Raw genomic sequence first — 20101 nt, 5'->3', positions numbered from 1 at the left:
CACTCACTGCAGCCTGTACAACCCACTGCCAGCACTCAGTGCAGCACTCAGTGCTGCCTGTACAACCACAAACCCTGTCGGGAAATCCAGCTGCCATTGGAAAATGAAAACAAGGGGCTAGGGGAAGGGAAGGTGAAATACTAAAGAATATACATTGTTTGATAGAATATATGTTGTGACCTTTTAAGTGCTTGCTGGGCTGGATCCAATAATCCACAACAACGACCCTTCGTGGGCTTTGGGAAGGGAGCTTAGGGTTATTTTTAACCCCGAATCGTCCAACTGGCAGAGCAGGACCCTCCCCACCGCACGTGGCCTGCAGGACCTCGATGGGACAACTGCAGACGGTAACCTGCGGGAACAGAGAGGGCTCCCCAGAACGGGAGAGCAGCAGGCGGATGTCGGGAACGCGCGGGAACAGGGAGGGCACCCCAGGACAGGAAAGCAGCAGGCGGGTGTCGGGAACGGGCAGGAACAGGGAGGGCTCCCCGGAACAAGAGAGCAGCAGGCGGATATCGGGAACGCGCGGGAACAGGGAGGGCTCCCCAGGCCAGGAGAGCAGCAGGCGGGTGTCGGGAACGCGCGGGAACAGGGAGGGCTCCCCAGGACAGGAGAGCAGCAGGCGGGTGTCGGGAACGCGCGGGAACAGGGAGGGCTCCCCAGGACAGGAGAGCAGCAGGCGGGTGTCGGGAACGCGCGGGAACAGGGAGGGCTCCCCAGGACAGGAGAGCAGCAGGCGGGTGTCGGGAACGCACGGGAAGTTCCCCGCGCACGCGGTGGGGTCTGGCGGGAGCGCGCGTGCCGCCCCGCACGCAGCGCGGCATTCCCGGCCGCGGCCCCGCCCCCGACCTTTCCCCCAGTTTCCAGCGCGCGCTCCCCCGCGCCGGCCCCGCCCCCGCACCGCCCTCCCACCGGCCGAGCCCACGCACCGCCCTTCCCGCGGGCACGCCGCGATCACGCCGCCCGCCGCCGCTGATTGGCCGGGCGCGGGCCGCGGCGGGCGCTGATTGGCTGGAAGCCGGCGTTCCCCCCCGCCCGCGCTGCCTGGCTCCGGGAGCGCTCCGGGAGCTCCCCCGGCGTGGCCGCTCCCGGCGGCAGGGGCGGGGCGGGGCGGGAGGAGGCGGGGCCGGCGGGGCCGCTCACGCCGCCGTGTGCGCGCTGATCCCGCCGCACCCGCTGCCGCCGCACCCGCTCCCCGGGCGAACCGCCGCCAGCACCGCCCGCTGCAGCCGCGCCATGCACGGCTCCCCCTGCTCGGACATGGGAGATGCGCCCGCGGTGAGCACCGGGCGAGCGAAGGGAGGGAGAGAAGGGAGGAGGGAGCGACCGGGGGTGGCAGCCGGGTCGGGCTCGGCACGTGCTCGGCGGCGGGCAGGGAGCGGGGACCGCCGCCGCCTCGGCGGGGATGGAGCGGCCGTGCTAGGGCAGCGCACTCGGAGGTGGGGGCTGACCTGGTCACCTGCGGGGAAAAGGGGGGGCGGCCCTCCCGCAGCGGCCGTGCGGGGGCGGTGGCGGGGTGGGAGCTGCCCCCCTCCGCCTGCTTCCCGTCCCGCCATCCGCTCTTCGGCGGCGCCGCCCGGCCCGGGGCACCCGCCGTGGGGCGGGGAGCGGCGGGGGCGGTGCGGCCCCTCCGGGCGGGAGGAGATGCTGCCCGGCGGGGGAACCCGCGCTGCTCGCACCACCCTGCCTGCCCGCCGGCTCCATGCTGCCCGCAGTCCGCACTGCCTGCATCTCCCGCCTTCTCCCCATCCTGCCTGCCCGCGTCTCCTGCTCTCCCCCCATCTCCTACCAGCTCCCTATCCTGTCTGCCCGCACTGCCCGCTCCCATCTTGTCTGCGCCCTCCCCATGCTCCCTGCCCGCTCCCCATCCTGTGCCCGCACTGCCCCGCTCCCCATCCTGTCTGCGCCCTCCCCATGCTCCCTGCCCGCTCCCCATCCTGTGCCCGCACTCCCCCGCTCCCCATCCTCCCTGCCCGCACCTCCCTGCCCGCTCCGCATCTTCTCTGGCTGCAATTCCTGCCCGCTGCCTCCCCATCCTCCTTGCCTGCATCTCCTCCCGCTGCCCATCCTGCCCGCCCGCAGCCCGCGCACGTCGTTCCCGGCGGGGTGATGTGAGGACAGGCAGCGGCGCGGTTGGCCATTTCCCTGGCAGCAGCCTGGGCTGCAGCGCCTGCCTGCAGAAAGGACTTTTTAGTGGGTTTTTTTTTAACGAGGTATATATTTTTCTATGTTTCTTTAGGGAAAACGCAGGGTTGGAAAAAGTAATCCCTGCTGGCTTCAGTCCCACTTTGAGGAACATTTGCAGGCTCTGTGTCTGCTCAGTGCAGAGCCTCACCTGGTGTGGCCCTGGTGTGACAGCCTGTGGAGCTCCAGGCTCCAACACATCGTGTTTTGCTTCATTCTCACCCTCATTGTTTTTCAGTGGAAATTCTTAGAAGTCTCTCTCTGAGGAGTTAATTGCTTTAGAGTACTTTAACCCCTTTCTGCCCTCCAGTCTTGACATCTCCATGCTTGTTACCTCATGTTTTAGGTGAAAATTCTTTATGAGTGCAGCACTGGCATTTTGGACCCCTTACATTCAGCATGTTTGCCTACACATCCCTTATAGTGGAGACAGTGGCATCTTTGAGATGCTGTTGAATAAGAAATAACAAAACTGACTGACTTAGGTGTGTAAGTGCCGTCACCCAATGAGAAGAGCTCCTTCTAGGGCTCAAGGCCATGCTGATGGTGTGGTGGTGCTTTCTGAGTTAAAATCTTGTTGTTGCAGTATACAGACACTGTATAACAGCAGTAGGCTCCGGAGTCTTGGTCCATGCTTCTGAACTCAGCCTGCAAGTTAGTTGTTGTGTCTAAAGACTGGAAGAGTTTGGAAGCCTAGTTGAGAATGAGCTGGCCACGTGAGTGATGAACCATCAGTGCAGTGCAGCTTTTGGAGCCACTGCCAAGCCCTGTGAGAGCTTTGTGAAGTTTGGATATGCTTTCGCAGAGAAGTCAGGTGTTTTGCATGCGAGCATGCATGTGCACACAAGAAGTTTCTGTGATACTTGCAATTGGAAACAAATCAATAATTATATTTGACAATTATATTTATCTTCATGTTACTCATAGTGCATTTTGGATGCCTAGCACTTTGTAGTATCAGACTTTTCTGAAGTACAATGCAAACAGTTCACACTGCGCATCGAAGACTATTTTTCCTTCCATCCTTTCCCCCATCCTGGCTTCCCTACTGGTACAAATAAGATAAATATGCTTTTGCAAGGTGTGGTGCTCCAAGTCAATGATCATACCTTCAAGCGTATTACTCTCAGCTGAAATTTATCTTCTGAATGTTACTAGAATGTTACTAGTGCTGAATAGCAGTTGTCTTTTGGGTCCAGCAAACAGCCTTGTCTAAACAAGTTTGGAAGTCAGGATTTTCCTCTTTTTGCTTGTATCCAAGCATGGGATGTGTTTATTCAGGGCAGTATAATCCAGGAAAGTAACTTTGGAAATGTAAAGCGCACACATATCTATTCCTTTACTGCAAATCACACTTCATTCTTATAATTTGTTTTTTTTTAAAGAAAGGGGGGTGGAGATGAGCTGATGCAGAGAGAGTGAGAGTGGAGCCAGTTGGTAAAAGTCTTGCCACTGGCATGGGATCTGTTTCAGATGACCTTCATCATGAGCAGACAATGTGTGGGTGGTGTCGGCTTTGTATTCTGACTTGTCCTGATGGCCAGTAATCTGATTATGTTCAGGTTGACATTGTGGACATCTATGAGTCTATCCGTGAAAGGCAGCGTCATGACAGTGAAAGGTCTACCTGCAGCACCTTGGAGCAGAACGACATTGAAGCCGTTGAAGCGCTTGTTTGTATGAGCTCCTGGGGTCAAAGATCACAGAAAGGTGACATATTAAAGATAAGGCCACTCACGCCCTTCTCGGATTCTGGGGATTGCACAATGCACACCGAGGCTACGTCTGAATTACCAAAGGACTACCTATCAACACTGGTAAGAAAAATATGAACACATGAATAAATAAGCCCAATACCTGGATGGTACATCTCTTCAGTACTTTAGCTTCTTGAAAAGACAGGCTTGCTCAGGTGTCCCTGTGTCACAGCTGCAGCAGGGCCTGTGCTCTGTGCTGTGTGCGCAGAGTAGTGAGGTGACCGTGTTGAGCCTGGGTTTTTCTACTTTGGTTTGGCAAATACAGGGGTTTATCCCGTGTTAACGCTAGATGTGAAAGCACTTGCTGACAGGTTATTTATTTGACTTGACAGGGATGTCAGGATGGCTGTTGTAGGTTTCTTTGAGCATTTTGAGTAAGAATGGCAGAGTGAGCCTCGGTGATTTGACACCAGCCTATCTGCAAGCGCTGGATGAAAAAAGGCATTTGGCTTCAGTCCTTACAAAAGAAAGTACATGTTACCATTATGAAATACACAATTTAATTAGTTTCTGTGCTATGTGTTTGTACATGTAGTCTGTTACTTCTCCAGACACTGGTCTACTCTAGCTGACTAATGTTGGTTGAATCAGATTTTTTTTCTTTTGCTGGAATTTATGTTGCAACAAAAGTAGATATTAAAAAAGGGCTAGGTGTCATTCAGGTTTTAGGTGATTAAGGCCCTTTTCAGCCAGTAGGCTTCTAGTATGCAGTTATGTCAAGAAAAAAGGGAATAATAGAGGAAAGAGGCTGACATAGTATGGCAGGTCTCATGACAGGCTGCTCTCATCTGCTGCTCAGTGTTAGCACTGTCTCTTGAGCAGCACAGGAGACAGTTTTCAGTGGTAAAGGAGGAAGGAGAGGTGGTGCAGGAAGAGAGCATAGAGAGAAATGGATGAATAAGAAGGAAGAGAGCAGTTCCATTTGTCTATCTCAGAAGTAGCCACAAGCTGACAAGGTGATCATTGAGAAAAGATCTAGGGCTTGCTGGGAACTTTAAATGGAAAGGTACAGTATTGTACATCTACTACTATAGTATATCTACTACTGTAGTACATCTACTAATGATGGTCTGTTTTCTATGAACAGCACAATGCTCATAGCTTCTCACAGCCATGCCCACTGCTGAGGACAAACGAATGGGACTTTTTTTGTAGTGCAGTAAGTAGACTTGCAATGTTTTATGCAGGTGTAAAGCTGCCTCATTGCCTTCCTTTTAATATGGTTTTGAGCAAAATCAAAGTGGCCATGAGATGAGGCAATGTACATGTCCTGGTTTCAGCTGGGATAGAGTTAATTTTCTTCCTGATCGCTGGCAAGGTACTGTGTTTGGGATTTAGGGTGAGAATAATGTTAGTAACACACTGATGTTCTAGTTGTTTCTGAGAAGTGCTTACCCCAAGTTAAGGACTTTTCTGTTTCCTGTGTGCTGCCACTGAGGAGGTGCACAAGAAGCTGGGAGGAAGCGTAGCCAGGGTAGGTGATCCAAGCTGGCCAAAGGGATATTCCACACCATAGACTCATAAAGCATAAAAACTGGGGGGGACCAGTGCTGCTTGGGGACAGTCTGGGCATCGGTCAGTGGGTGGCAAGCCATTGTACTGTGCATCCCTTGTTTCTCTTGGGTTTTATTTATCTCTCTCTTTTTGTTATCTCCCATTTCATTACAATTATTATTGTTGTTATTATATTTCACTTTATTTCAGTTACTAACTTGTTCTTATCTCAACCCATGAGTTTTATCTTTCTTACTTTCCTCCATGACAGATCTGACCAGAGCATGTTGAAACAAATTCATTATCAGCATTCTTTTTAATAGTTTAATAGTTCTTGATGACAGTGCTGAATTATTTTCTATCAGAGCTGTTGTGTTATATGACACCTTACTTGCTGTATATGTTCCATTTTGTAGTGTTTATCATCCGTGGGGTTTGGGCTAAGGTTATAATTTTATTGTACTTTGTAACTGGATTATGATACCATAGAATTGCTGGTCTTAATTGAAACTAATCTGGTTTTCATATTCAGCATTGTCATCACCTCTGTACTTGGGGAACCCTCTATTAGAAACTTGTAATAATTACATCTTTTACCTTTTCTCTTCGGAGAGCCAACCTGTGGAGAAGACATATTCCCACATCTTCTCCTTCTGCTCCAGGCTAATTAATTGTGTTGGAGAATTTTGAAAATTCTGAATATCCTTGGGATATTGAAACCAGCATGGTTGTGAATGACCAGGAACTGTGAATGTGGTTCAGGTCTAATTTAGGGTTGAGCAGCTACTTGAGGCTACTCAGACCCTGGTGGCAAGCACTGTGACTAATTAGACCCTGGTGATGGATGATACATCTGAACCAGAGGATGAGCTGGTGCTGGTATCAGTTTTCCCTGTACATACGAAGAAATGGACATGAAAGTCAGGTTGTTTAGTAAAGGGTGGATGAAGCAGGGGTATCACAGGAACTGGAGGATGAGACAGAACAAGAGATAACCACTTGACCCATATCCCTGATGGAGCAGTGAGATGTGTGAAAAGGTTTCAGCCTTCGTTCAGGTGTGCACATTATCACCTGGCTGCCCCAATGGGGTTTGTAGCCTGGAATTAGAAGGTATGGAAGCCAAGCATCTGAGATGACTTCCTAGGGAAGGGGATTGTGACAAGGTGACTGGAAAAGCAGCACAAGTCCTCAGCGTCTGGACGCCACTGCTGTCAAACATGAAGGAAAGGTATCCCTTCAGGAAAGATATTTCACCTGGGCAGGTGGGCTACCATGGAGAAACCTACTACGTGAGGGAACTAGCTGTACTGGAGGTGATTTATTATGACACAAACAAGGCACCGTCCCCTGCAGATCCAGACAAAGTCCTGTGCATACAACCCATGGGGCAGAAATTTGAACCATTTGCCATGGACTGATCCAGACTGCACTGGGACAGGGTGAAGCTCTTTAACACCTGCAGTACAGGGATGATACTGTGTGGGGCAATACAGCAGCAGAAGTAGAAAACAGTTTTGCCAAAACCAAAGTGAGCCTAAGGTACCTGCATGGGAGATCGAGTTTTTAAGAATCAAATAGCAAGCTGGATGTTGTAAGATCCCAAATCATTTGATCAGCAAAATAACAGCTATGTTTCCACCAACAAGAAAGAAAGAAGCACAAGCTTAGGCATTGTGGGTTTTTGGAGGATGCACATTCCAAATTACAGTCTGATTGTCAGCCCTCTCTGTCAAGTGACCTGGAAGAAGAATGATTTCAAATGGGGCCCTGAACAACAACAATCTTTTGAACAAATAAAACAGGAGACAATTCATGCAGAAAATTAACTCTGTCCCAGCTCTTGGGCCAATCCAGACAGAGCAAGATATAAAAAATGTGCTCTACATCACAGCAGAGGAGAATTGCCCTACCTGGAACCTCTGTCAGAAAGCACCAAGGGAGATTTGAATCAGCCTTTAGGGTTTTGGAGTTGGGGTACAGAGGATCTGAAGCCCACTGTACTCCCAGCTGAAAAAGGGATACTGGCAAGCTCAGAAAGGGGTTTGAACCCCTTCAGAAGTGGTTGGTATTGAAGCACAGCTCCTTCTGACCCCTGACTGCCACTGCTAAGTGGGGTGTTCAAAGGGTGAGTCTCTTATGTATCATGCAGCTGATGCTAAGTGGGTCTTGCTGCTCACACAAGGAGCTCAAACAGGAAATCCCAGTTGTCCAGGAATCTTGGAAGTGATTGTGGACTGGCTAGAGGGCAGAGATTCCAGGATGTCACCTGAAGAGGCAGTGACATGTGCTGGAGAGGCCTTACTGTATCAAAAATTACCAAAAAATGAGAAACAATGTGCCTTGTTTACTGATGGGTCCTGCTGTATTGTAGGATGGAAAGCAGCTGTATGGAGTCCCCTACAACAAATTACAGGAACTGCTGAAGGAGAAGTTGAATCTAGTGAGTTTGCAGAGGTAAAAGCTAGCTTTAGACATTGCTGAATTAGGAAATTTACCAATACTGTACCTCTGTACTGATTCATGGGTGCCCTGTGGTGGTAGTTGCAGTGATGGAAGCAGAGCAATTGGCAGTGCAGAGGTAAACCTGTCTGGGCTGCCACATTGTGGAAAGATATTGCTGCCCGGGTGGAGAACCTGGTTGTGAAGGTATGTCACGTAGATGCTCATGTGCCCAAGAGTCCGGCCACTGAAGAACATCAACACAACCAACAGGTGGATCAGGCTGCTAAGATTGAAGTAGCTCAGGTGGATCTGGATTGGCAACGTGAGAGTGAATTATTTATTGCTTGGTGAGCTCATGGCACCCCAGGCCATCAAGGAAGAAATGCAACATTTAGGTGGGCTCATGATCAAGGGGTGGACTTGACCATGGACATTATTGCAAGGGTTATCCATGAGTGTGAAACATGCACAGCAGTTAGGCAAGCCACGTGGGTAAAGCTGCTTTGGTGTGGAGGCTCAAATAAAAATATGGGGACATGTGGCAGATTGACTATCACGCTGCCCCAAACCTGCCAAGGCAAATACCATGTGCCTGTGATGGTGAAAGCAGCCACTGGATGTCTGGAAACATATTCCAGTCTCCATGCTACCACCTGTAACACTGTCCTGGGCTTTGGAATCTAAGTCTTATTGCAACATGAAATCCCATTAAGATTCAACAGGACTCATCTCTGAAACAACTTCATAGACACGTGGGCTGAAGAACATGGCATTGAATGGGTGTATCACATCCATATCTGTGAAAATCAAAATTACAACAGACTGTTGAAGCCAACACTGAGAGCAGTGGGTAATGGAACCTTCAATCAATGGGATACACATTTAGCAAAGGCTACCTAGTCAGTCAACACTAGAGGATCTGCCAGTTGAGCCGGTTGTGCCAAATGAAAATTTTTATGTACCACAGAAGGGGATAAAGTCCCTGTAATGCTCATAAAAATATGCTGAGGAAAAGAGTCTGAGTTATTCTATCCTCAGGCAATGACAAACCCATCCATGGGATTGCTTTTGCTCAAGGACCTGTGTGCAAGGGAATCTGGTTCTGCATGAGAATAGCTAGTGGTTTGGATTGTATGATGTTAACTGCCATATAGAACTGTATGCAATCACTGCTGTGATGGCTACATGCAACATCAAGGCTATTAGGGTAAGAATCACCCAGATTAATGAAGAATGAACTTTGATGAAACTGGACAAGTGGAACACAGACCGAATCAGAACTGACTTCAGCAGGCAACAATCCAACACCACACACCATCTATCCTGCCCTAAAGGACTACTCTGAGATGGAGCCCAAAGTCATGGAAAAATGAACTCAACAGATGATTTAGAGGGATGGCTCATAGACTAAGGGAATCATACTGTGTGTATGTATCAAGAGACAGGAAAGGTAATGGTGGTTAATTGGGATGTATTGAGAAGTATGGGCATGACTTAAATGGCATAGAATATGGAGTGGATATTGTCGTGTTTTCAGCTGGAATAGAGTTAATTTTCTTCCTAGTAGGTTTGGGATTTAGGATGAGAAAAATGTTGATAACACACTGTTTTCATTGTTGCCGAGCTGTGCTTACCCCAAGTCAAGCACTTCACAGTGTCTTCTGCTCTGCCAGTAAGAACATGCACAGGAAGCCATGAGGGAGCATGGCCAGGACACTACTGACCAAACTGTCCAAAGGGATATTCCATACAATAGAGTATCACAGTCATTGTATAAACTTGGGTGAGTTGGCCAGGAGGGGCTGATCGCTGCTTGAGGTCAGGTCAGGTGGGTGGTGAGCAATTGTATTGTGCATCACTTGTTTCTCTTGGTCTTTATTTTTCTCTTTTTGTTATCTGCCTTTTCATTACAGTTATTATTATATTTCCTTTTATTGGAATTATTAACTTGTTCTTATCTCAGCCAATAGGTTTTACCTTTTCCCTATTCTTCTCCCCATCCCATTGGGGGTGGGGGATGAGCGAGTGAGTGGCCACATGGTACTTGTTTGCTTTCTGTGATTAAACCACAGCAGTATGCTTTAATCACTTTGTCTTATGAGGCAGATTCTGGGGAGGGCGTGTAATTTTATTTTTCACAGTAAAGATAGTGCAAAAATGTGCTGTGGAATTACACTGATGTCCAGTGGTGTTTTCTTTTTTCACAGTGCATGACCCCTCCGCACAGCCCTGACTTTGTTGACATATCAGCAACTACACTCCTCTCCTCACAAGTCACTTATTCCAAACCAAGGACTGTCATGGCAAATACAGCTGCCTGCTCAGTCACAGCAGCAACCGGTGCCTCTCCCACAACCAATCCATCTGTTCTCAACCTGGAGCGACGGTGCAGCCAGAAGGCAGCGATCTCTGAATCCTCTGGCCCTCAGCCTTGCAGGGCCATGGCAACAAGTGTCATACGTCACACAGGTGATAGTTCTGCTTACCATCACATTCCTGCTGTGCAAGAGAAAGCAAAGGTAACTTCAGGCTACGGCACTTCCAGAGACTGGTGTGGAGTGGATGAACGAAGACATTCCAGACTGCCACAGGACACGTGTGCTGCAGATGATTTAATCAACAAAACCTCTCCAGTACATCTGCCATATGCACATGACTCCAGTGATATTGTGACCAATAAAGGGCAATTACCAGTCTGTCCTGTTTCACCGCAGACCCACTTACCAAAGAATTGTGAGAATGACTTGCAAAAAAGAGCTACCCCAGTGACACCTGCCCCTGTTTCAAGCCCCCAGGTTCTCTGTCAAATGATCCCTTTAAATAGACAAAGCAGTATGATCAATGCCTATGTCAAGCCTTCAACTCCCATGAAACCTATTTTACCGCAGACAGCCCCGCTCTCTCAGCCTGTGCTCATGGGACCTTCTGTGCCTCAGGGGACTGTCATGTTGGTTCTTCCCCAGCCTGCTGTCACACAGACACCGCAGTGCCCGCAGCCCGTGATGACTGTTGGGAACACCAAGTTACTGCCCCTTGCCCCTGCTCCTGTGTTCATTGCTTCTGGTCAAACCTGCACTCCCCAGATGGACTTTTCTAGACGGAGGAATTATGTTTGTGACTTCCCTGGGTGCAAGAAAACCTATTTCAAAAGTTCCCACCTCAAGGCCCATCTTCGCACCCACACTGGTGTGTATGAGAGTGCTGGCACTGGCTTGTGTTGGGATTCTGGAGGGAGGAGGGTGGGAAAGGGAAGAGGCAGGTGATCAGGAAACTTGTGCTTGTCTTGGGGAATGTGCATTCTCCATGGGCAAGCAAAACAAGACAGACTTTGTTCTGAGACCTCAGCTGACCCTATAGTGTTAGTTGAATTTTGCAGTCTGTAGTTGGAGTGAAGCTTTGCTGTCTGAGTGCACATGTTTAGATCTGAGTGGAATCCTGCCATCTGGACTAGATTGAAAAGAATTGTGCAAGTCCCTTGGTTTGGGGCATGGAGAGATCTGGTGCCAGCAAAGCATAGTACAGGTAGCTGTTCTTAATTATTACATGAGTAAAAGAAAGGAGAAACTCAGAAAGTGTTTTGGTTTTTTCCCTGAGTTTTGTTCAGGCTAAATGGGAATGCATTGAGATTTTGGGGTTGCTGTGTTAGGAACTAAAGCCACCACAGAAACATAACTGTTTATTCAGTCACATAGGGAGGATTTAAAAGGTAAATGAAAATTAACTGTGATTAATATGAGCTGATTTGCTCCATAAAATCTGGTCAGTGTGGAGACATGTCTTTTACTTACCCTTTTTCTGGCTCCAGGATCCTGTTAAATTAAAACTACCTGTGAGTTCTCAGGGATTATTTTTACGGTGAAGGATAGGCATAGTGGGAGATTGGTACAGAATAGCTCTGTCTATTTTTGGTTTACCTTGACTTTTTTTCCCCACCTGCCCTTATCCCACAGACACCATTTTATTAGAGGTCAACTTCTGTGATGGGATTTGCATTAGTTTGCCAGCTTGTCTTTACAGTTCCTTTGGGGAAAGAGCTTAACCTCTACATGAAGCTGATAATCCTTGTAAACCATAGCTCAAAGGTAGAATGATGGTTGTGCTTCTGGCTTGAGAGGCTGCTCAGTTAACCTGGCGCTACAGAATAAATGTAGACTAGCAGCAAGTGTCTGGCTTTGAGCACATGCAGCTGCTGATCCATAGGGAAGTCATGTGTGTCCCTTTATCATGATTTAGGACTTCGACATCAGTGGGAGGTGAAACACACTGACCCCTCACTAGCCACTTCACATTATAGGATCAGGAAGAGTAGTTCAGCTGTCTTTACCCACCTTTTACCTGCACACTGACTAGCTCGATGATACCATGTACACTAAACATAGAACTTTACGCTCAATGTATGAAATAAGAACAGCACTCCTGTGGGGCTTCCTTTCTGCAGGACACTTATGGTCTGATCCGAAATTTCCCCATAAATTTGAGCCACATGGTGGATGTTTACCTGGAGATGTCTGAGAGTTGCAGGCAGTAGATCATGTTGTTCAGAATAGGTCTTATGTTAAGCAGTGGCCTAGGATGAGCACAGATGACATGGGCAGCCTTGCTGACTGCTGCCATTCCTGGGCATGCAGAAGGAACTCCCCATGCCATTTGGGGAACCTCCAGCTGTGTGGAGGTGGAAGGACAGGCCATGCCTTGGGAGTGCTTGCTGTGGGAAGGGTGTTTGTGTGTAGGACTGGATCACTGGAGCAGCAGAACCCTGAGGCTTTGTTCCAGGCTTCTTGTTTGCCCGCAATATTTCGTGATGCCATATGGATGCAGGGGGCTGCTTCTGGTTTCACCAGTGGATAAGGTAGCTTTACGAAGGATCTTTTTCTTTAAAGTAGGATTTTGGACAATTGAAAAACCAGACTTGATCAAAGAATGTTTGAAGAGATAAGAGGGAATAAGTAGAAACGATACTTATAATTTGTCTCTGGAGCAGATCTTGAGCTTAAGCTCATGTTGACTGCACAGATGAGCAGTTCTGTGAAACTCACTGTTTTTGCAAGGTGGGTTTTAAGTTAGTTCTTTGATAAAACTGCAACACATCTTCTCAAAAATAACTCATGCTTCCTTTATGTCCTGCAGGAGAAAAACCTTTCAGCTGCAACTGGGAAGGCTGTGACAAGAAGTTTGCCCGCTCAGATGAACTGTCACGCCACCGCAGAACTCACACGGGAGAGAAGAAGTTTGTGTGTCCTGTGTGTGAGCGTCGCTTCATGCGCAGCGACCACCTGACAAAGCACACCCGCCGCCACATGACCACAAAGAAGGCCCCCAGCTGGCAGACAGAGGTTGGCAAACTCGGCAGAATTGCCACAGGGGAGAAACCAAAAAGCAGCAGTGCTCTGAGCATGCTCATCCCCATGCCATCACCTGTCTGTCAGGGCTAGAGTGAGGAGGCACCTTCTCTGCAAATTCTGAAGACCAGGAGGAGCTCCGATGGCTACAACAGAACTGGCAATGGCTTTTGTTTTCCCCTTGTTTGTGCATACTTTAGTTTCCTGCAGTTTAGGTCTTCAGTTGATAGTGCTATGTGAGAAATCTATCCTGTATTTCCTTGTCCCTTCCCTGTTTGTTTTTTTCAATACTTGGGCAATTGCAATCACCAGCACTTCAGGAAAGCAGAACTCTTTGGAAATTATTTTGACAATAGGTTAAAAAAATTCACTTGTAATGGTTGCTGTTAATATTTTGATGGACAGTAAAACAGGGTGGTTTTTAATTTTTATACTACTATTTTCTATACCAAATATATTTTGTATTTGTTCATTTTGGTCTTGTTATGCAGGCAAATTGCTTGACCTGCATTAGTAGTGGTGTGCTGGATGAGACCCAGAGTTTTGGAAACTCCTTTTCAGTAAACCTAAACAATTGCATTCAGACCATTTTGTAAACACATAATATTTGATAACTCATATGGGTTGATGTTTTCACACTTTGCAAATCCTGAGCCTGCAGTGGACTAATGCTGTTACACCCTCCTTATGCAGGTGACATTGAAGATTAAAGTGAGTCAGTCATTTTTTAAAACAAACCAAACAGGAATTACTTTCTTTGAGGACAGAAGTGTTGAAATCCTCAACATTTTATGAATTCATGCCCTTTGCAAGTGGAAGCTGATGTGGCTTTTGCTAGAAGTTTGACATACTGGGCATTTCTGAGTCCACACTCCACTGGAACAAAGTTTGGAGGAGCCAGACTGCTTAGATGGAGGTAGAAGCACAAACATTGTTTAGAAGCTTTGACACTAAAAATAGTGCTTTATTTTTGTTCCTACTAAATCAGCATATCAAAATCAACTGAAAAATGCAAAAAGGGCAAGATAGCCCATAAAGAATTAGCTGGGTCTTTGTTTTGTTTTGGGTTTTTTTTAAAGTGCAGGAGAAATAGAAAATTAAGGGATTTTATGTATTGTGGATGCTTGTGCACCTTATAGGAAATTGTTCAAGGCTTTCATTTACCTGTATCAATGCACCAGAGGAAGTACAAATTGTGTCTTAAGAAATAGCCACCATGTCAACTTGATGATGCTCTTCATGTGGCCTTATACTTCTCCATAGTACTTTGTATAAAATCACCCTTTTCTATTAAATGATACACTCTTCCTGTTGAATGGATTTTCTTTTACACAAAGTGTTATCATGGTTGAGAAATGGAACCACTGGTTGCAGGAGTGTTGTGTTGGCATGGTATGGGTAATAAAATGCCCATAGCACAATTGGACTGCTCAGTTTTCATGGTGCGGAAGGATGTACAAATGTACTGTTGTAGCAGAGCTGACAGCAGAGAAAAGCACCAGGTGTTTTGCTGCAAGACAGCCCCCCCACTGAATGAAATATTTCTCTATTGTTTATTCCTTCTGGACTCTTCTCCCTTCAGCTACTTCTGGACTGAAGCTTAGTTGAGCACTGAGGAGAATTTTTTTTCGTGGATGCATCAGATGTGGATAGCTAGGAATGCATTGTCTCTTGCATGGCTTTGTTCTGAAATCCTGGTCTTGCTTCCCAGTGTGGGCAAAGCAAAGATCTCTTCTATGTAAGTGCAGACTTGCTGATCTCAGCTAGCACTCCCTTGAGATCAGCAGAGACCTGTTTAAGTTTAAAGCAGATTATGTCATTATTTTTTACACTAAAGTTTATAGTTACAATTAACAGTAGTAAGTTTTCAAACTCGCTAAACTGGAGTATTGTGCTAAGTGTACTCAAGTTCTTGTGCCTGACCTTTATAACGCCCACACGGACACATGCTGTAATCCCACTGCCCCCAGTGTACGTGCCGGTGAGAGTGTGTGTGTGTGTACTTTCCAAAGGGCTCAGATGGAACCCCTTTTCCAGCAATGTGGATGCTTGTAGTGTTCTCTCTTGATACCTGGTTTTCCAAATTTGTGTGGTGAACAAAGAGATATTGCTGCTCTTGCTTTTTTGTGGGATTGTTTGTTTTTTTCCTCGGAAATCCCATAGAACAAGAAGTTTGGCTTTTGGATGCTGTCTTCACGTGCTTTTAGCCAGGAGAAGCGTGTCCTGTCTCCATTCAGTAGCCAGTTTAGTACTTCTTTTTTTTTTTTACAGACTAACCATCTGTGGTATTCACCTGAGCAAAAGAGTTTGGAAACTCATGTCATAATTAAGCAAATTGTCATGTTTGTTGCATCACAGGAGTAAAATAGTGGACTGTAGAGTACAGAATTTTGAAAAGTATGTCATGTATGTGTGTCATGATGCAGAAAAGCAGTGGCTCCCTCCTTGCTGGGTTTACATGGCCTGCCATTCCTTGCAGCCTGTTCCAGCCAGGTGTACACTGCTTCCCACCACCCGTGTTCAGGACACGCAGTGTTCTCTTGTGGATGTGCATGAGTAGTTGTGCTGTGGTGTGGCTGTGTCTGCTCCGTGTGCTCTGTTCCTTCCTGCTGTGTAAGGGTTATTTATGGAGTACGCATGACTGGGATAGCTGATCTCTTTGCACTTTACTGCCTGAACTCTTGTTCAGTCTTTTTATTTTGAACCTCTATTTTAAGAAAATGGAATCGCGTTTTTTTGTACCTGTTTTTAACTTTTATTAAATAAAATGTATGTGATGTGACTGGTTTAAATCGTAAAAAAATTGTGAATTTTCAGCATTCGTAGATGTTCATTCCAGAACTATGTAAATCCAGTCTGGATTAGGTTATATGTCTAGGCAAGTGGAAGACTGGGAACAACAGTCCTGTGGTTTGTACCTCTGTTCCAGCATGGTCTCCATGGTCAGCAGAAGGGATGGGCCGGGTGCTACTCCGTTAGTGTTGCAAGCTGTGCGTGGAGTGAATGCTGGAAATAAAGAAGAGATGAGCATGTAACTGCAAAGTTACATTAAACCCAGTTGCTCCTGTTCCTGCATACCTGCACTCTGGCAGGGAAGTGGCTCTGGCAGGCTACACGTCACCTCCAAGTCTCAGGTGGGAAGGAGGTGTCCAGTGACAGCAGCAGCAACTATAAATTTTCACACATCTCTGCTTTTCTTTCCCTCTGACCAGTTCCTGAACTGCAGAAATGTTTATTTCCAGCAGGGAGAGGGTGTAATAATTCCAGCTTTCTGTCACGGCCTTTCCCTGCAAGGTAGCTCAGTCTCTGCAGTCAGCGCCCTTGGAGAGTGGCCTTGGAGCTGAGACTCAAGGCTTTGTTTGCAAAAGAGCATATCATTCTCACAAGTGTGAGGAAGGTGAAAAGAAGATTTCACGGATGGTTCTGCTTTCCCCTCAGGAGAACAACTGTAAGGGAAGGCTTTGCTGCAGGATCAGTGCTCGGGCACAAACTCTTCAGCTCTGCAGGTCTCCACAATGCTTTTGTCTCACAGGGGCTGATGTCCTACCTGTCTTTACTATTATTTTTCAAGGGAGATTTTTCTGAGCATCAAATCGTATCCTAAAATACTTGTGGGATGTTTTTGCCTATTAAATTGTATCCGTGGCTTTGTTTTGTGAAACATGGCAGTGGGTTTCACAGTTCTTTGCTCATCTTTCTGGTTTTCCTTAGAACCAAGCTGTGGTCAGCTGTTCCATGCAGCCAGAAGGTCTACTAAGTACACATGCTGATAGGGCTAGAGTCTGGAACAGCTTCACCCTGTGAGAGAAACATCTCACATACAAGGAAGCCTTCCCAGCTATCCCTCTGCTGGCATAGGCATTGAGGACAAGTCCTTCTGTAGCAGCTCCAAATCCACAAAAAAGAGTAATTTTCTAAAGGAAAATGCACTTGTGCTCAAACATATCTGTTGGCTTAATGCTACATTTTGCACTTAAAACTGACATTGCTTTTGGTGTGTCATTGTGCAGCCAAACCTTCAGCTTAGCAGCAGGTTCTTGTCTTGCGAACTGATGAGCACTGCTCTGCTTGCAGTTGGGGTACTGGAAGAGTGAATTCATTCTGCAGCTACAGAACAGGGTGGGCAAAGGTGGCCAGTGGTGCCGGGTGGTTGAACGCTTGGTGTGCTCCTCTGGCTGAGGCCACAGCTCTTGCTACCTCTCCCTTTCCATCTATGAAAGCTGCACTCAACATCCTGTGACTAATGAAGGTGGCCCTTCATCTGTCATCTTGTGATGAGACCTGCCTCAGGGCTGCATCTGTCTGGAGTTCATCAGCTAGGTTAAGTCTAACTGTTCTGAAGTTTAATCTGTGAGCCCATCTGCCTGTTTGCCTTCTGTTGGTGTCTGGCAAGGCAGCCTGAGGCAGGCAGCCTCTGCCTGTGGGAAGATAAACTACTTCCATGCATGCAGGAAGAGCAAATCATGACTCAAAACACAGCAACCTGCAGCTGAGGAAATGTCAAGACAGTCCAGGAGGAAGGTGCAAAGCCTTAGACACAGCTCACAGTCCACGCAGTCCTGGGGTTCACTTCCCTGCAATGAGTATGTTAGCACTGAGCCATTTTCTTCACAGATTGTTTCCACCCTCTGTCAAATACAGCCTTCCTTGTTTTCTGCTTCAGTCCTTGGGTGTAGGAGAAGAAAATTGGTGACACTCATGATCTAATGTGTGCCAAAGGCCATGGACACATCTTAGACATGCAGAAAACTTCAGGAAGCTGAAGCATAACCTTTCCCAGCAGAGTTTTCCCCAGATGGGAAGAATACCTTAGGTTTAATTGTCTCCCTTGTAGTGTCTCTTGAGTTCAGAACGACTTCTTTTTCTTATCGTTGTCCAGATAAATCTGCTTCACCCTTTGCAAATAATTGCCATGTCCTGTGTCCAGAGTGAGCTGAGAAGGAGCTCTGTTGTGGATGTGGTCTGTTCCAGGCAACCAGTGTTCCACCTCCCTGCCAAATGTGGTGGGGAGCTCCACAGTGTTCCTATGCCACCATTCCAGGCCTGCACCTTGCCAGAGGGGAGGTTCTGTTTTGGGTCTCAGGCTTGTTTGTGTGAGTAATTTGGCTGAAAGCGTGTTGGGGTTTGACCCTCAGAGGAAGAGGACTGGGGGAAAGCATCCTTGGGATGGTGAGTGAGGATGCCACCTTCCTTTTTCCTCTAATATGAAGGTGAGTAGATGACAGCAGGGTGCCAGACAAGGTGCATCAGGGAACCAGTAGCTGCTCTGCTCTTGGAGGTTTTGGCAATGGGATGCTGACAGATACACTCCCTACTCAAGTTTAGTTACAGCTCCCGAATGAATTCTTGTAGTGTGGGGGAGATTTAACTGGATGACTACAGAACAGGTAAAAGATAACTCATTTCCTAAAACTGCTCTGCCACTGATCTGTTTTCTTAGGTGCTCTCTGGGAGCAGGCATTCTGCCCATTTACTGTGCTACTGGAAAGGCAGAGCTCTGGCAAAAAAAAAAGCAGCTGTCACAAAGGAAAGGCATCTATGAAGAAAGGAATCAAAGTGTTTGTACATGAAAACCCAATTTGATAGAAATTGAGAGTCTCAGTCAGTGTGCAAACTGGTTCTGTAGTTTCAGGTTTGTTGGTTTTAAGATCTTGGGTTTAGTAATTTAGAAAATATGATTTCATGTTTTCACTACCAGAACCTTTCAGCTGGCATCTTGTTGCATGGCTAGGGAAGAAAACTTGTGAACTTGTGGAAGTCATGAAGCTCAGAAGTGCCAGGATCTTCTGATGCATTAAAGAGTAATTTTCATGATTAGTTGAAAAAATTAGCCTCTCAGGCCTCTCAGCTACTGTGGTAATAGGAGGTATGTAGAGAGAGCCAGCTGGCCAGCAAGGCTCTCTTACTCCTTTTGCACTAGAGTGAAATGCAGCAAGTAGCATTTGTCTTTGTTAAGTGAATAATGTAGTGGTTTGGTTAAAACACTGGCCTTTTGCTGTTCTGTTAATGGAGATGAATAATGTTAGCTGAAAAGCCATAGTCAGCTACCCTGTCTTATGCTGCATGTATTAAACAGGAGAGTAGTTTCTAAAATTATGAATGAGAGACTGTCCAGAATCCTGCTTAATTCCAGCAAACTGTTTCAGGAGCAGGAAGTACTGGCAAGCTGAGTAATTTTTTGTCCTTCAAGCAGTTGTGATTTGATGATGGTTATAGAGAAATACATTGAAAAGAAAATGAACTTTCTGATAATTCAGCTGGTGGGATGTCAGTATTCATTCCCTGGGATGTGGCAAAGTGATCACCATAGTGCAATTGTCCATTTTTTTAAAAAGCCATTAATTCAAGAAGTTTCTCTTGAAATTAGTCAAGGGCTCAGCTACTGCTTCAGTATGATTATTTAGCTGCAAATGATCTAGTGTCCTATTTTCCCTGAGAAAAGGATGGATCAGAGGTAGAATTACACTGACACCAGGTAATTTAACTGCAGTTGTGCCTTCCTAGGTACCAGTCCCACTGCCACCATCCTGTTCTGGTGTGCTGCTGGGTGCAGGTTTGACACAGTGGGAGAAGCACAGTCCCATCAGTTCTTGGGCAGACTGGCAAGCTGGCTGGGTACCACCATTCTGTTCCGCATGGTATGAAATTAAGACAGATGTTTGTGAGCTGCTATGTCCTGGAAAGCTCTATGATCAGAACACAGTGCTGAGCATACATAATTTCATGGCACAGAGAAAGCCTGCAAGACCACGGCACAGTTTGAGGCCCCTCCTTGCATCCACAAACTTCTTTATCTCATCTTTTCTGTGGTGCAGTGACTGTCCCCAGCTACATCAATCCTTTCTGGACCTTCCTGTGTCACTCCTTTTCTGTTGGTGGTGC

At 47.0% G+C, this 20101-nt stretch overlaps 1 protein-coding gene across 1 annotated transcript; it reads left to right on the top strand.

Annotated features, from left to right (window-relative positions):
• Positions 1-1117: 1117 nt before the first annotated feature.
• Positions 1118-16001, top strand: KLF11 (KLF transcription factor 11). Its single transcript, XM_071548349.1, has 4 exons — positions 1118-1278; positions 3747-4001; positions 10088-11066; positions 13008-16001. Exons 1-4 carry the CDS (start codon positions 1237-1239, stop codon positions 13310-13312), a joined length of 1581 nt encoding a protein of 526 aa, XP_071404450.1. The 5' UTR covers positions 1118-1236; the 3' UTR covers positions 13313-16001.
• Positions 16002-20101: the final 4100 nt, after the last annotated feature.

This window comes from Pithys albifrons, chromosome 2 (genome assembly GCF_047495875.1).
Source record: "Pithys albifrons albifrons isolate INPA30051 chromosome 2, PitAlb_v1, whole genome shotgun sequence".
Classification (NCBI taxonomy): domain Eukaryota; kingdom Metazoa; phylum Chordata; class Aves; order Passeriformes; family Thamnophilidae; genus Pithys; species Pithys albifrons.
Note: the sequence above shows the minus strand (reverse complement) of the source record. Positions and strands in the feature narration are given on the sequence as shown.